The following is a 16,337-nucleotide window of genomic DNA, read 5'->3' as shown; positions in this document are numbered from 1 at the left end:
ATAGTAACTGCAGTGTTGTAGTACACAAGATCAGTTTTTAAAAGCCTCGGCCTCATCTTGAAATCAATTGCATTTTTACTCGGCCTTTGACAAAGAAGGACTCCAGATTTTAGTTCAAGACCGGTCATGACCACAACTGCATGGATATCACTTAACTGCATGTGCATTTCATTTTATTTAATTGTTAGCTGTCTGGGAGGAGACATCTGCTAAATCTTCTGGAATGAAATTTGGCTTCCTGAACCACAAACAGTTCATCTCCAAAACAGTGTCCAAACAAACACACAGCAGTTCGTAAATACTTCAAGGTGACGCTTGATGGGGTGACTCAGTGTAGCAACCAAAGCTTCACTCAAAGAGTTTTGGTGTATATTACCTACTTAAGCATGCTGCATACTGTATAAAGTCCCTCTGCTCTTGGTCATGGACCTGGACTGTTTCAGTACATGTAGCCATGATTTGTTGATTAATTACAACCTGCAGTCATACTCTTTATAGACAAAAGAATTAATCCTAACAACAGAAGAAATAAGCAGTAGAGTAATCACTTAAAACACTCAAATATCGATATCACTATCGGTCGTTGGGCTCTTATATCGGCGCGTTATCGCAGCACAGCTGTGGTAGCTGCATTCCTTCAAAGAAACTCCCGTTTCTCAGTTATATGACACCTTATCTTCAAATAATACCCCTGTTGAATTAACCTACTTTTGCTTAACAGGTAGAATTGTGCGTGTCTGTGTTTAACAGCAGGTGATAAGACATTAATAGATAAGAAAGGTGTGTACGTGAGTATGTAAGCGATATCTGAGGAGTGGAGCCAAGGATGGATGTGCGGGTTACACCGAGGACTGGAAACGAGATCCGATCCCCTATGGCTGCTTGGAATTACTGGAATGATACACACACACACACACACACACACACACACACACACCTTATACTATCAGCTGATCTACCCATTGTCAGGCTTAAGAATGAAGCCACTCAGGTCTGCTGTTCTCGTCCTAACCTCGTGAAATATGCTTTCAGCGTCACAGTCATAAATCATTTTCCTGCCTCTGACAGCGAGACATCATCGAGCAGAAAGATCCAAAAACGTCATGTGGAGGTGGGAGACGGGCAGCCCGAGCCAGGTCAAGGTCCTGGGAAGATGAGTGACTGAAAAGAAAACCAGGTGGGTGCGAGAGAAAAACGAGGCAGGTTTTAATCGTCAAGGCAACAGTCGCATCCCACACTCTTCCCTCCGTCTATCAGACGTCAAACCATGCACAGACAAAGTTCAGCCTCCACTTTCTCACCTCTTTAAAGAGTAACCATGTCAATCCCTTCTATACCTCAGAAAAACACACAATAAGAGATTTAAAGTGGCTTTCTTAATATGCATCTCTTTCTTTCAATGACTTCCTCAACATAAAAAACACTTGACGTCTTCTGTGTAATTTATCAAAACTTTGAGTCCTTTCGACATAATCTAAAAAGGTTTTTTTCCTTCAGTTTCTCAGCGATCGTCTTTTGTCTCGTCAAATGCTTCGTTCAGCTTGAACTTGATTTCTGTGTTCAATCTGGGGCAACTGGCCTTGGTTTTACATCAGTGAAGCCTTTTCACATCTCATTCAAGAGGCTTCTCCGGTTCTGAGTATTTAAGTGGGAGGATCGTAGAACCGGAGCTCAGGTGACCTGAACAACCGTCGTGTACACTAGACCTCAGGTAACTTTAACGACGGAGCACTAACGAACCGAGTGGAAACTAAGGTCGGGTCTTCGTTCAAACGTCATCAGTCAGAACTGAAGAAGCCTCTTGGCTGAGATGTGAAACATCCTGGGTGGATCTATAACCAAATCCAGTTGCCCCACATTGAACCCTTTTTCAAAGAAAGACTGAGAACCTCCACAGTCTACTCTCAGACTTCCCACGTTCCCAAGTTTTCGCTGGGAGAGTCCAGTTTCCAACCAACTGCTCAACCATGTTGGTGAAGACGTAGCTCAATCTGCTAGACAAACACAAGATCTGTGTTTCAAGGGCTGAGACTGACATGGTGGAACAGCTTGAGGCTCAGCCACCTTTGCTATGGAGACCAAGCCAGTCTGACGTCTCTTTCAGAACACTGTGACCTGTTTAAGCTGGTGGGTATTTTATAAAACCTTAACTCTTACTTGTTGTTTGAAACTAAATTTGAGCTCAGTGATTGGATGCTTCAACCCGAAAAGCTCTTTAAGGCAAAGACCCTTGCAACTTTTTCCTCACACAGTTGCTCTTTTTCTTTTTTGTATTTTCATGATTGCTTGAATTTAATGCCCACAGAATCAACATCTCTCCCACGCAGGAACCTCGGAGGAACTCCTCCGACTTTTACAACCCTATCTTCTATTTTTTTTTAAAAGAAAAATGCAAACAAGGAATGTCTCAGGAATCTTTTTCTTCTCCTTTCTACACTAACTATGTTATCTCAAATAAAACACTCCCCAAAAAAAATTCCATGGTGAAATGTTGTTTGTGATCAAATAAATTAAACCACTTTGTAAATTTACCTCACCTCCTCCCTTTGCACTCCCCGGTCAATCATCACGTTTCTCTTTCTCCAGCCATAATGCTCCTCCTTTATTTCTACACCTTTTCTTCTCAACATCCACCTCGCTTTTTGCTCTAGAAAAACATCTTCATCCATGTCAACAACGCCTCAATGAAAAGGCCTTTTGATGTCTGTCGAAATGAGGCAAACAGGGATGGTGTGAAATATGTCGGGAGTGATGGTCAACGTATGCAATCTGAAACTCGAGGGGGAAATTTCCATCCAGGTTATGAAAAGAGCAGCTGATCGGCGTTCAATGCTGATTATAGATGATGGTATGTCAACAAGTCTTTAAAGACTGCACACACACACAGAGGAAAGGTTTAGTCTATTCATTGTGCTGAACTAAATCCTCCCATTTCCTCTTCTGCCTTGAACTGTAGTCAATGAGAGATTAGACAGAATAAGAGAGGACCCCAGGCAACATCTGATACAACACACACACAAACAGGCAAGTCTTAACATCAATTCCCCATAAAGACAAAAGTCGTAACTTATTTTTCTTTAAATGACACGATTAAATCCCTCGAATCAAGACGATAAATTGGATTTTTCTTCCTTTTTTTTATTAACAGTTGTTGTGAAATCTATTGAAGTGAACATAACACCGCTGCTTCTCAAATATGCAGTTTATCTCAGGAAACAGATACTCCCTGGATACGCATCTGAACGATTTTCTGTTATGGGCTGAGGTTGTGTCATCCATCACCGTTTGTCATAATGTAATCTGATAGTTTGCACGTTAAAAAAACGTGTTCAGACCAAGTGGCAACTTCCGTGGCTGTGAAGTGAAGCCAATGCAGAAGTGTCAAAAAAAAAATGCAGTTCCTCAAACGTCCACTTGAGGCTGGCTACTGGAAGAGTCAGTCTCCATAAGTCCCCATGTTCAAATGTCCAACTTTACAGCAGAAATAAACATGTTTACAGCCTGGTACAAAAACAGATTTGGTCTCTATAGCTAATTTCCGTGTTCAGTACAACTGAACTGAGGCTTTTATAGAACTGACCTGTTCAAATTATATTAAGGCTTAAAGTTGCATAATTATCAGCGTATTTAGTGTAATTATCACTAGTATGAATCAATGCAGCCTTTTCAATCACTTTGGCTTCCACATTCCAGGTAGATGACGTGATGTAAGGATTTTTACTGTTTATCTTCTCAGTGCTGAAACGAAGGATGAAATTACCAATGATTGATGAGTTGGAGTTCGAAAATCCTTCCTCATAATAATCTAAACAGTTTTTGACATTTGATAAGCCCTCAAACTCACGGAAACACCATCTTCAAACCAGCCTCTTTAGTTGTATTTTTTTTTGTACCTGAAGTAACATGCCCACACCAATGCAGCCACTCGAGCCTGCTGGCTCATCAGAGAGAAACATCCATGCCAAAAACTGTTTGTTCAGTTTTTTTTTTTGTCAGGCAGCGAGTTAGCTCGCACAAAAACCTGTCCTGATATAAACCAAACATCAAAGTTAAGAGGATTGGCTTTTGTGCACTTGCAAAAATATGCAATAAAAGCAAATACTTCTTCACTAAAATCAAGTTTAACTCACTGATAGTGCGCATATCTTCATCAAAACCACTGACCTTCTTTAACCTGAAACATCACTAAACTTTCTCTATGGCACCCGTCTACCAGGTGACCGTCTTGTTGTTTAGAGCAACATTACTTTCACGCAGCAAAACTCTCCAGCGGATCGCCATGATGGCGCCAGATGTGGCTGCAAAGAGATTTGCGGTGCCACTGTGAAGCCTGCAGAAACCTCCACATCCAGCTGATGAATTCTGCAGAGTGAGCAGCAGTGCGTGTGACAGCTTGATCATCCATAACAAAGCTGTATATATGTGCGTGTGTGTGTTAGTATTCAACTCAGATTACTCCTCTAGCCTTCAGATTCGCCTAATTGGACAGAGGCGACGGCCTGTAATAGACGATGGAGCTCCTGCTGCGGCGGCGGCGGCGCATGCAGATGACCTCATCGGATGGTGTTTTGTGAAGTCAGTGGGAAAAATCGCCTCAGCCTTCGTGTCTCCTAACACACAGATGCACGCACACAACCTTCAAGAATCCCTGAAAACCCAAACAGAGGAGAGTTGTTGCTATGTGCGCTGTGAGTTCGGTGACTCCCTGAACAGACCACCCAAACAAAGCCAACTGGACTTCAGAGAACTAAATGTCCTTGACTTTAACAAAAACAAATGAATGCCCTAAAAAAAAAAAAAAGATCCTGTGCTTCTCGGACTGCATCCATTTTGTGATATTATCCAAAGAAACCTGCCTGAATGTGCACGGAAAAAATACTAGATAAACAGAGAAATGTGGAATTTGTTTACTCAAGCTGGCAAGGAAACGGACTCAGATCTCTCTGCTGTCCTCTTGAAACTGCACATGTTGTTCTGCATCTAACCCATGAGGGCAGGTCTGTTGTGTAATACTGTAATTAGGCTAATGAAGGAAAGTTGAGTTTGCAATGCGCCGAAACTCAAGCTAATTGCCATCTTAATATGGATTATGTAATCCATATTAGGGGTGCACCGCCCACTCTGGCCTGTTTTCCTAGTTAACTGACACGAAATGCAAGATTTCAAATATCAGCATCCTCCTGCGCTTTAACAACCCCAATACTAGACAGACAGCGTGCACACACACACACACACACACATTGCCCTGAGCCTCACCCTAGTAGGGGTCATGCCCCATCCACGTGGTTGTTTTTACATAACGCTACTAGTGCTAACGTAGTGCTGCCCTAGATTACACAGGCAGCAAGGAAAGTCTGTGAGCTGCAAAAGGAAAGCTGTATTTCTGTGCAGAGGAACGAACGCGTTTGTTACAACATGGACTCAAGAACACTAGAAAGATGCTGTACAAGTACCATTTAATCCAGGGAGATCCAGTTATAATAAACCGGAATTATCCTTTAATTTAAATTGTCTGAAACCAAGTGTGTAAAATTGACGGTCACTCAGAAAACAGAGATGGAGGGAATGGGAATTAATTACGACATGATTTGGCGGTGTGTGATTTGCAGGTCGCTCCGCTTCCTGACTTTAACTATGTGCATCTCTTCCTGGATCATGTGACCGGAGACTTGCAGGCGTGGGAAGGTGCCAAGTAACCCAGCAGCGTTGACAATAAAACAACACACTGCTGAGAGGGTCAATATAGTTTTATATCTATGCAGTTAAAGTTCAATTTCAGCTGTCATTTAAATACCAAACATGAGTCACATTATAGCATATAAATAGATAAGTTATTTATTTCTTTATTGGAATATTATGAATTCATCTGTATTCCTACATCAATATTTCACTGGATTAGTGAAGAAACAGACTTCTCATGTGGTTACTTTATCTTTAAGTATTTTAAATGAATTCATTAGGTACACTTGTACAATCTAATGTGACCCAATACAACATCCCTGACATGAGTTTAAGAATACTGCAAACTACAACCTTACCAATAAACATAACAGTTGAATTAATATCTCTCTGACAGTGTCAACAAAAACTGAAACATTAGAAGCTTCATTAAAGTTGAATTCATGGCAGAGTTGTTGTATTGGATTACACCGGATTGTACCAGTCAGTGCAAATCTCTATCCCTATATCGAATTACATATAAAGTGATATCGCTCACCCCTACATGGACTAAAATCCAACTATCTGGCACTTATATCCTCATGATCTCACAGTGTTTTGGTATTTTTCCTAAAAGACACTGCACCAAGAACAAGAAAGAAATCTGTGAAAATCTATTTCCACCTTTACAAGAAGTGATAAAACACTCGACGAGTGACTGCTGATCCAGTTTCGCCCAAATTCTAAACAGTCCTGCTCATGTGGACAACAATGTCGAATGTGATTCAGGAATTAAGGGAAGCAAAACTTGAGATTTAAAAAAGGCATTGAATACGTCTTTACATCATGCTTCAAACTATGAACATGCATGGATCTCCTCCATTAGAAACCTAATTCCTCGAAGTAGTGTGTCCCGGACAGGGACGGCATTTTAAAAGAGCTACAGGTTATTTTGAGACTGGCACACACATCCACCTCCAGATGGTAAAGGAATAAAGTTAAGGGACAGCTGGAAGAGCGGATAATAAAATTTTCTCAAATGGTTTTCCTGGAGGAGATTGTGGGAGCGGTGGCTGTCTGATTTGATTTAAATTAACATTTTGTTCCAAAAACCTCCTCTCCACTTCACAAACGAACGTTTCGCTGCGTTCTGCTGAAGGTCACGACACCTCTGTTATGTGGGAAACACCAACACATACGCACAGCCGAGTGAAATATACACGTTACAGTCGCTGTCTCTCACACTTTTGGTTAACTTGACACATAAAAAGCAGACGCACCAACACAGAGATTCATATTTTCTACATAAAAGACCACACACGTCACATTTGTTGTCGCCGATTCGTTTAGATTTCTAAAAAGGAGTTATTTGGAGTGAACGAGCTCACCCTGCTTCTCCTCATTATATGCATCATGAAAGGATATTTTTACATGTTATAGCTTACATAACCAGCGTCAAATGGGATTGTTTTTGGCACATGTCCCACTACTGATGTTCAAATTTAGCTTTTAGACTCTCTGTGCCAAAAGTGCGCACCCCTGAGACGTTCACTCTTCTCCTATACAAGCTGGAGCCTGTTGGGGGAAAAAGAAATCCCTGTAATTACAGCAGATCAGTGCTCTTAAAAAAAGCACGCAGGATCTATGCAGACAAGATAATTAATCGTTTCTAAACTGCATTTTGTTTATAGTAACGGATAGATCGGTCGTCATGTACCATCTCTGTATTTTTGCTTTTCATTTTCTGTTTTCGTCCGTCTCTCTCTCTGCTTGCTGTCTGCTGACAGCGAAAGGAAAAACGTCTCAGCGCTGTACTAAAATCTATTTTTAAAGTGTCTCTGCAAGCGTTTAAAAAGGATGGAGCGAAACACAATGTGAGAAGGGAGGAGGAGGAAAGGCGTAGAGAGAGACAAGAGAGGTTTTGGTGGAGGAAAAAAAAATGTTGAACAACAGTTATGTGTAGTGAACAGAGGGGAGGGGAGGAATTTCAAAAATCCATCAGCCTGGATGTCAAATGAGGACAGAGATGGTGAAGAATGAATGAGTGCACCGACAAGTCGTCAAATACAAAAACAAAAGGCAACAATAAAAGAGGAAAATAAGGTGAGAGAAGAATCGTGAGAGCAAGATGGAGAGGCCACAAATTATGGAGTGCGAGAGAAAAAACAGTTTCAGGAGAGTCCGCTAGTCTTGGGGCTTGGCCCTGCTGAGGCCCGCCAGCCCACCGCGGCAAAAACACTCGAACAAAAGGATCATTTATTGGAGGAGGAAAGAGGGGGAGGAGGAATGGAGGGATGAAAGGAGGGGGAACACTGTACAGAGGCATTTGAGAGCTGTGTGAGTGAAACACTGGCCCCATCTCAACATTCACAGCCAATGTGTAACATTCTCCCCCACGCTGCCCCGCTGACATACTCAGCAGCCAGAGCCCATATGGTCCCACTGAGGTAGCCTGCTAACATTTATATTTAAAAATACACCCAGCTTCCACCAACATGGCCTCCGCTTCCCAATAAAACCAACATGGTGATGTATGCATGCAGACGGATGCTTCGTTTCCATTTGTGGAATATGAAAACCCAGCTGTTGATCTCAGCCTTACTGCGCTTCACCACAAGATCCCATGATGAATTTTTGCTAATGCCTTACATTTTTCATTAAATTCAACTGTGGAGCCGGGGCTATGAAATGTTTGCCACAAAAACCCATGAGGTTTCAGTCTATCACAACCTACGGTGCAAATCATGGAGAGGCTAGCAGGGCTACATAAACAACAAGGCTTGGCAGGATGCATTCATCACAAGAGCCCTACTGTGGAAGGTTAAGTAAGACTACTGAGTGTTTTACTGATGCATATAAATCCACATCTCCATTTAAATGCTGCTCTATCTGCTTAAACTGCAGGCGTCTATTTCTTAACAGGCCAATTTAGTGCAGACAGTGGCTCAATGAGGGATGAGGAAACGTCTCACAGTGACCTAGTTGAGGCATTGTTTAGCAGTGGTGGTCCCCCACAGCTTGAATTACCCCACACACAGTAAGGAAAAAAATGTAAATACAATGAAAATGCATCATCTTGGCCTTATTGACCTCTCTTCCTAACAAAGAAGAGTTGCAGCTGCAGCACAACTGTAGATTTCTGTGCACACATTGTAGTATATAATTACAGGAAAATGCTAATCATAAAGTTTTTCAAACCTGTAGTAGGCCAAACTAAACGACCACAACTTTCTGCTTGAATTAAGCTTGCAAATCATAATTTTCACAGCCAGAGATAAAACCTGGCACGTGAATGCTTGCATACTTCACATCATTAGAATTATAATAGAGGTTGTAGAGCCTTGGAAACGTACAATAGCATAAGATCTGAAACATTTTTCTTCTGCTCATGTCACGTTGAATCATCTTAGGTTGACAGGTCAATGGGAAACGATGGGGGCCAAAGTTCAACTTGATTGAACTTGGGAGTACAATGCTTCAATGGTAGTTCTTGAATGGTTTCCTTTGAGAGAGTCTCACCGCGGTGAGACGTTTGCGACAGCTCTCCTGGAAAACAATGGCTCATCCGGAGCAGAAGGATTACATACATATAAAATGAAGGAAAGAATTGATTTGAGGAGGGGGGTGTAGCACTGAGACTGCTTACACAATATTCAAGAAGCCCCAAAAAGGATCTATAGTAATTTCCATAAAATTGATATTCGTTGATATTCCAATAGGTTGTCCTTACATAATTACATAAGGTAAAAACTGTGCATATGCCTGTAGAGGCTCCTGAGATCTCATATTGTGGACGATGCAGACAGTCACACAAATAAAACTGGGGTCTACATTATAATCTGGCGTCAGGTGAAGTTTCATTACAAGCATAGATGGAGAGAATTGGATTATCCTGCAAGCTTTCCATCTGAATAATGTGACAGAGCACAAGAAGGAAGAGAAAGGCAGAGGGAGACGGCACAAATTGAACAAAAACAGCAATAGAGAGATCAATAGAGTGTGTTTGTGTGAAGGGAAAACTAAAACACAGTTCGATAAATGGCTTTTTAAAAGAATAAACTCTTACCTGTTCCCTCCTTGTTTCCATTCTGATGCGTCCGCAGCTCCTCTGATTTGTAGAAGTCGATGCTGGCGTAAGTGTTGAGGCTGGAGCTACTGCTGCCACTGCTGCCGACTGCTGCGTTCACTCCCCCGACACCAGAACTTCCACCCAGTACAGAGAAGAGACGAGACGGGGCCTGGCTACCTGAGGGTCCATCCAGGCCCAAATGGGGGCTCTCTTTGTTGGCCAAGTCCAAGTCTATATAGTTAAGGCCTTGCTCTGTGGACGAAGTCTGACTGTTTGTAGGAAGGGACTGAGTGGGGTTATCAGTCACAGCACCATTACCCCACAGCATGCTTTCAAAGCCCAGCCGGCGGGCCACAGCTTGGGCATGTTCCGGAAAGAGGGAGGCAGTGGATGAAGAGGAAGTAGAGGTAGAGGTAGAGGTGGGAAGGGAAGGTGAGGCAAGGAAGGTTTCTGAGCAATGTCGTCTGCGTCCTTGGGGGTCGGCCCGGATAACTTTAGCCCCGTGGTCTGGGTTGGGTCCTGGTTTGGCGAGGGGAAAGTCTAGACCCCGTGATAGCACTGGAACAGAAGGATCAGTCCTTGTGGGGGAAGGGGCTTTTGGGGAAACACTCGATGAAGACCTAGGGACGGTGTTGCTATTCAAGCTGAAGACCATCTCTGTGTAGTCTCCACAGGAGGTTGGGGACTCAGACTCAGATACTGATGGGACGCTTTCTCTGCTTTTCCTAAGTGGGGCCTCAGCAACTTCAGCCCCCTCCTCTCGAGGGGGAGTAGTACCCTCATCACAGGCTTTGGGGGCATGAACAAGAGTTGGAGGTGTGGGAGGGGTGTGGAAATTAGGGAAAACTAGTGGTGTAAGGGGTGAGGGGGACGGAGAAGGGCCCAAGTCCATGTTGACATACTCGGAGGCAGCTGGAGGAGTGATGGGGGCCGAGGGGCTACGGGAAAGTGGAATAAAGTTCCCTAAGCAAGATGTTGGCCTGTGCTGAGGATGTTTGGTGCTTGAGCCATGAGGCAATGATAAGCCATGCCTGAGAGCCCTGCCACGCCCTCCACCAACCCCAGTCTGGCTGCACTTCTCCCCTTTAAACTCAATGCTTACATACTCTCCAGGACTCTTAGGTTCTGGGGGCAGAGGGTTCTCACGGACCCTAGGAAGGGTGTTAGCCTTGGATACATCCACAAACAGGCTCACTGGTCTGTTTCTAGTATGACTACCCTGCTTGGACATACCACCAGAGCCACGCCTCTGCTGGAGCTTACTCCCATCTTTGGACGGAGTTCCCCCAGCCATGGTGCTCATTGCCTGGGTAGCTCGGTCCTCGCTCTCTCCGAGGCTCTCACTGCTGGCTGAGCTGGAGGAGTATGAAGAGGATGAGAGTGACAGGTGGCGTCCAACCACTGAATTGCCTACTGCTGGTTGGTCCTGACGCCCTCCCATAGTCCTACCTCCACCCATTCCTCTACTACAATTGCCATTGGGCCTTCTTCCCCGTCCAGGCCCATCATCAAAGTGTCCAGCAGAGGGGTTGTGTTTGTATGACCGGGGAAGGGAATAGTACGAATACACCATCTTGGGGGCTTGTTGTTGAGAACTGGTCTCCAAATGGCCGGTGTGCTCAGGAGGTGGGGGGCTGCCATTTACAGAACGTGCACTGATTGGAGACATGTTCATATAGTCACTGCCTGCCCTGCTATCTGCACTACCACTGCCCACCCAAGCACCACCAGAGAGACCTCCTCGCTGGTCAGGAGAGCAGCTGCTATTTGGGGACATTATCATATACCCATCAGAAGCTGGTGGTGGCCGGATCTGCTGTGGAGGGGACACGCTGTTGTTGGGGGTCATGGCCATGTAATCATCAGCAGGTTTGGAATCTGAGTCCGGGACCGAAACAGCCAACGACTGGGACAGAGGTACTGGAGGCTGAGTGACGCCAGGCAGCATTGACATGTACCCATTGTCCACACCTAAATCTACACTACCACTTGCTCCTCCACCTCCTTCACTTTTGAACTCACCCGACACATCTAAGTACCCTCCTCCTCCTCCGCCCCCTGCTGACCCAGCACTGGTGACAGATTCCCTCTGTGTAGAAGAAGAGGTGGACGCAAAAGACTCGCGGCTGGTGCTCCTTGACATGATGGCATAATCGGCTGAATCTTCATCTGCTGGCTCCTCAGCTCTGCGCTGACGTGGGGCCAGCCTTTCCAGGGCCATAGGAGGTAACGAAGCCCGCTTGCTAAGCAGCCTACGTTCAGCTTCACATTCACGGCTGGAGGAGCGCCGCAGCACTCTCCTGGTTTGGGGCTGGGAGCCACAGGCAGGTGTTCCTGTGGCTGGCAGGGAGCTGGATGTTAAGCTCCCTTGATTACTGCTGCTACCACCACCGTTGCCACCACTACGTTGGCCCATTAGGATATAATTGGCTCCCTCATCGCCAAGGGACTGGCTGCCAACACTTCCAACAGAGCTTCCAGGGAGGCTCGGGGAGGGGAGGAGCGTGTGATCCCCAGGACTCGAGCCATACTCGTCTGAGGAACCATAATCACTGGGTGAACCCGAGACAGATGCGCGATGGGAGGGGACACGACTGTAGGCACCAGATGGACCAGCACCAGTAGAGGATGTAATGCCTCCAAACTCAGAGCCATGACCAGAGCTAGAAGAGAGGCTTGGGGCTGGGGAAGGTGCTGGAGTGGAGATGGAGCGCATCAACCCAAGAGGCGTTTTAGCAGCTGTTGTGGGGGCTGAACGGGCTGACTTCGACCTGAGTATTGGGGTGGTGGAGCAGGAGCCATTGGTGGAGGGGCTAGAGCTTGGCCCTTGGAGCGGTATGCTCCCTGCCATCCCATCGTCACCTTTCCCCCCATCACTGGCAGTACGAGATCTTGGGAAGCTGTGTCGTGGGGTGGGAGAGGCATTGGCACTGCTGACGCCTGCACCACCATTAGCTCCTCCTGGAGGCTCAGTTCGGGGCCGGCGGGTGAAGCCCACCTGGCTAGGAGGAGGGTTTGGGTGGTGGCGTCGTGAGGGAACACTGATAGGGTTAGAAGCTGTAGCACCTCCTCCGGGGCCGGAGTTCGACTGAGACTTGCTGCGTTGGCGAAACTCTTCGCTCAGTGCCTTCATGGCCTCGAGCAAGGTTTCATGCATGTTCTGGGCCACCACCGAATCATCCACCTAAGACATGACACAACAACCCTCTCAAACATTAAACTCAAATCATAACTCTGGTAGATTATAAATTTAATTGTGAATGCATGATTCATAACAAATAAAACCACTGAGAATTCAGACTGAATACTCTTTGTTTCTCATGGAAATGTTTGGATTTGTATTTAAGGTGTATCTTTTTTAAAGTTAAGAGTTAAGGGATAATTTTTTGGTAATATAAGACACGCACACAAGGAGAGTCTGTGGACCCAAAGTCAGAACCGGGTCGCTCCAAGGAAGCTCAGCCTCAGCCTTCGTGCGTGAGTATTTCTTTACTTATTTAACTTACTTTTACCCATATATATTGTGAGCTGCTGTAACAAGTGAATTTTCCCAGTGTGGGCTCAATAAAGTTTATCTTATCTTACCTTATCTTACTGTATCTTATATTATCTTATAGTATAGTGTCGTCAACAAAGAACCTTTATGAACTGGACCATAATGCAGGTTTACGAGATGTCTAACCGCTTACTTTGCAGTTTCTATAACAGTTGATTATAGGCTTTTAATGTATATGTGGGATTGGAGGGTGCAACTCTCAACATAAAGGGGAATGCAGATTACAGGCTCACCTGCATCCAGAACTCGCCCGGGCCTGTTACGGCAGAGCGTCCCACCTCGACAAAGAAGAAGTTTTCCGAATGTCCACAGCGTCGGACATTCATCAGCTGCAGCACCACAGCAGCAGCGTCAGAGTTGAGTTTCACAAAGTTGACCGTCTTGTCAGTTAAGCAAAGGCGGTAGATGCCCACCAGGTTCTTGGCTTGACCCAGACCTTTGGGCCACACCTTCACCTGCCACACCTCTTTGAATGCAGGCCCAGGATTGGGCACTCCATAATCCCCCGCAGCCCCACTGTCAGTGGGGTTCTTACCTTCAGGGAGAGAGAGAGGAAGGAGATTAAAAGGTTGTTGGAGGATATGACTAGATATGAAAAAAACAACGAGGTGATTAAAGTGTTATATAGAGGAGGATTTATGGAGAACTCTGGCAAGTATGCAACTGCTGCAACAAAGCACTGATATGACCTTCACGCATCTGTGAACAAAGGGAACACCAGGTGAGGTGAAACCACCACTATTTACCTGTTAGTGGAGGGCAAGGTGCCTTTATTATGTAAGCTCTGCTGATATTGAGCTTTTCACTGATTTTTAAACCAGATCTGAGTTCAAACAGGGCATGCAGGAGCTTGTGAAACCTGTCCACCATGTACCTGCAGGGGCCATACCTGGGGTCTCATTTGTCAACCATGCACAGATGTCCTGACACACACATACCAGTGTGGAAAAATTAAACTGTTGACAGCTGAAGCCCTCTACAAGAATGATGACTATGAAAGAAAAGCAACCATCGTGGAAAAAGCTTAACTTGGAAAATGCTTAACAACTGAATCCTCACCAAAACCAGTGCGAACAATGCGAATAGATTGCCAGAGACCCAAGAGAAAGCACTCAAGATGTTCCTCAAGAGCGATTTGCTCTGCTGACAATGAAGTGGCTTTGTAAACTAATAAAATCTAGTGTCTCATAACGGGAGTACAGACACTCCATTCACCCTTTGTGTTAGGTGTATTCAGACAGTAGGGAATTACTGAGGCGAGGAAGGACAGGAGAGAAAACCCTCGGTGAGATTTGATCCTGTGCTGGTAGGGGCCATACAAAGGCAACTTACTTAACCACTTAACAATATTAGGCTGCCTGTTTGGTGTTTTAAGGCGCTGTATTGTTCACAGATCTAAAGCAGAAATCCAACCATTATCCCAGAAAATTACCTTAATTCTATCATGCTGTGCAACTCATTGTTCACAGCTATCGACACCGCTTCTGAATATGTCACAGATTTACCTCTAAGCTCTTTTACTTCCAGCCACAAGGGACCTCACATCTGTTGACTAAAAATCCCAGGATTATAGGAACACCACGATGTGACTCATGTTTTTTTAGGGTGGTTTTTTATTATTTTTTCAACAAAAAAAAAGGAACCACCCTAAAATGTTCCCCTTTCCTCTCGTGTAGCACATTTCTTAGGTTTCTTCCGTTGAATTGCCAGGCTGGATATGTCTGAGCACGACAACTACCAATCAACGACGCAGAATCATTCAACTTCATGACAAGGCTGAGAGAACAAACCTCCACGAGGAGCCTCACCTGTTCCCTTCATGGGAACAGGATGTTCTTTGTTCAACAACGGTGAACTCGAGCACCTGTCTTATTAGACCAGCACATCTGGCGAAGTGTCTTTTTGACAAGTAACGGAGTGAAAGGTCCATATTTTCAAAAAACTTGTGTGGTATTCTACTTTAAGCAATGATTTTGGCTCAATCAGGGTAATCACAGTGCACGCCGACCGCAGAATTACAAATATATACTAGTATGTCTGTGTGCATTTGTTCTTCCTTTCCCATGCCTCTACTGCAAATCCTACAATGACAACCATATGTAGACAAGAAGCCTCAGCGTGCACAGTGGACGCCATGTTAACTGAGCTTCCGTTGTGACAAACATTTCCCCGTATCGGCTTCCCCAAAACATTTTTTACTTGTGATTGCAAAAGAGAAGACATGTCTGACGCTTCCCCAAAATTGGAGGACCGCTCACAACTTGAAAGTGACTTAGAATAGATGTTTTGTTGAAAGCCATGAAGGCTGTGGCTTAGTGGCTGTAAGTGTGTGTGTGTGTGTGTATGTGTGTGTGGAGGCACTCCCCCCCTACATTAGATGACTCACTCAAGGCCATGCATGGCTGTTTCATGTACTGCTTTTCTCCGTGTGCGAGGAGCCCTGTTTGCCTCCTCGATTTAGATTTACAACAGGAAAGGGATGGTTTGGGGATTTTTTCAGTGGGTACCGAAGGGAATGAAGTTCTGCAGGAGATTGCAAAGAGATACCAGGGTGCCATTAAGAAGGGAGCCTATCGAAGAATCTTTAAAGAGGAGAAAATTCTTGGATTTTAAATAATCTAATTAAACACTTTATTTATTCTAAAATTAAAGTTTTTTAGCTTCTTGACTCGAGCCGCAGTGCAGCATATTCCTCAAAGAGTATCTTTTGCTTTTCAAGAGCCCATTTAAACGTGTCTTCAGTAGAGCACAAGTGTGTTGTTTGTTTTGAGTACAGTGCAGCCTTAAACCTCAGCTGTGCCCTCAACAGCACTCACACACACACACACACACACACACACACACACCCTTCATTTCAGGGCCACTCAGGCTATGCACATTTACTGACTCTCAAAAGCACTGAAAACCTTTAAGAGGTTTTCTCAGACTCCTGCAGGGGTGCAGACGGATTGAACCCTATCGAACATTACAGACCTTTCTTCGTGGTTACATAAAGCTAGGGTTGATCCTGCTGGAGCCATATGAATTATAGACAGTCTCTGAGGGGGGGGCCCT

The 16,337-nt window shown here is 44.8% G+C and overlaps 1 protein-coding gene across 1 annotated transcript in view; it reads right to left on the bottom strand.

Annotated features, from left to right (window-relative positions):
* The window catches only part of si:ch73-335l21.1 (insulin receptor substrate 1-B), a 48,370-nt gene that overhangs the window by 22,653 nt on the left and 9,380 nt on the right, over nucleotides 1-16,337 (bottom strand). The window contains exons 2-3 of the mRNA XM_010737209.3: nucleotides 13,517-13,818; nucleotides 9,725-12,911 (exon numbers count right to left, since the gene is read on the bottom strand). Of these exons, the coding sequence (XP_010735511.3) occupies nucleotides 9,725-12,911; nucleotides 13,517-13,818 (3,489 nt within the window). The remainder of the gene's footprint in view (nucleotides 1-9,724; nucleotides 12,912-13,516; nucleotides 13,819-16,337) is intronic.

The sequence above is a fragment of the Larimichthys crocea genome, chromosome XIV, assembly GCF_000972845.2.
Source record: "Larimichthys crocea isolate SSNF chromosome XIV, L_crocea_2.0, whole genome shotgun sequence".
Lineage (NCBI taxonomy): Eukaryota > Metazoa > Chordata > Actinopteri > Sciaenidae > Larimichthys > Larimichthys crocea.
Note: the sequence above shows the minus strand (reverse complement) of the source record. Positions and strands in the feature narration are given on the sequence as shown.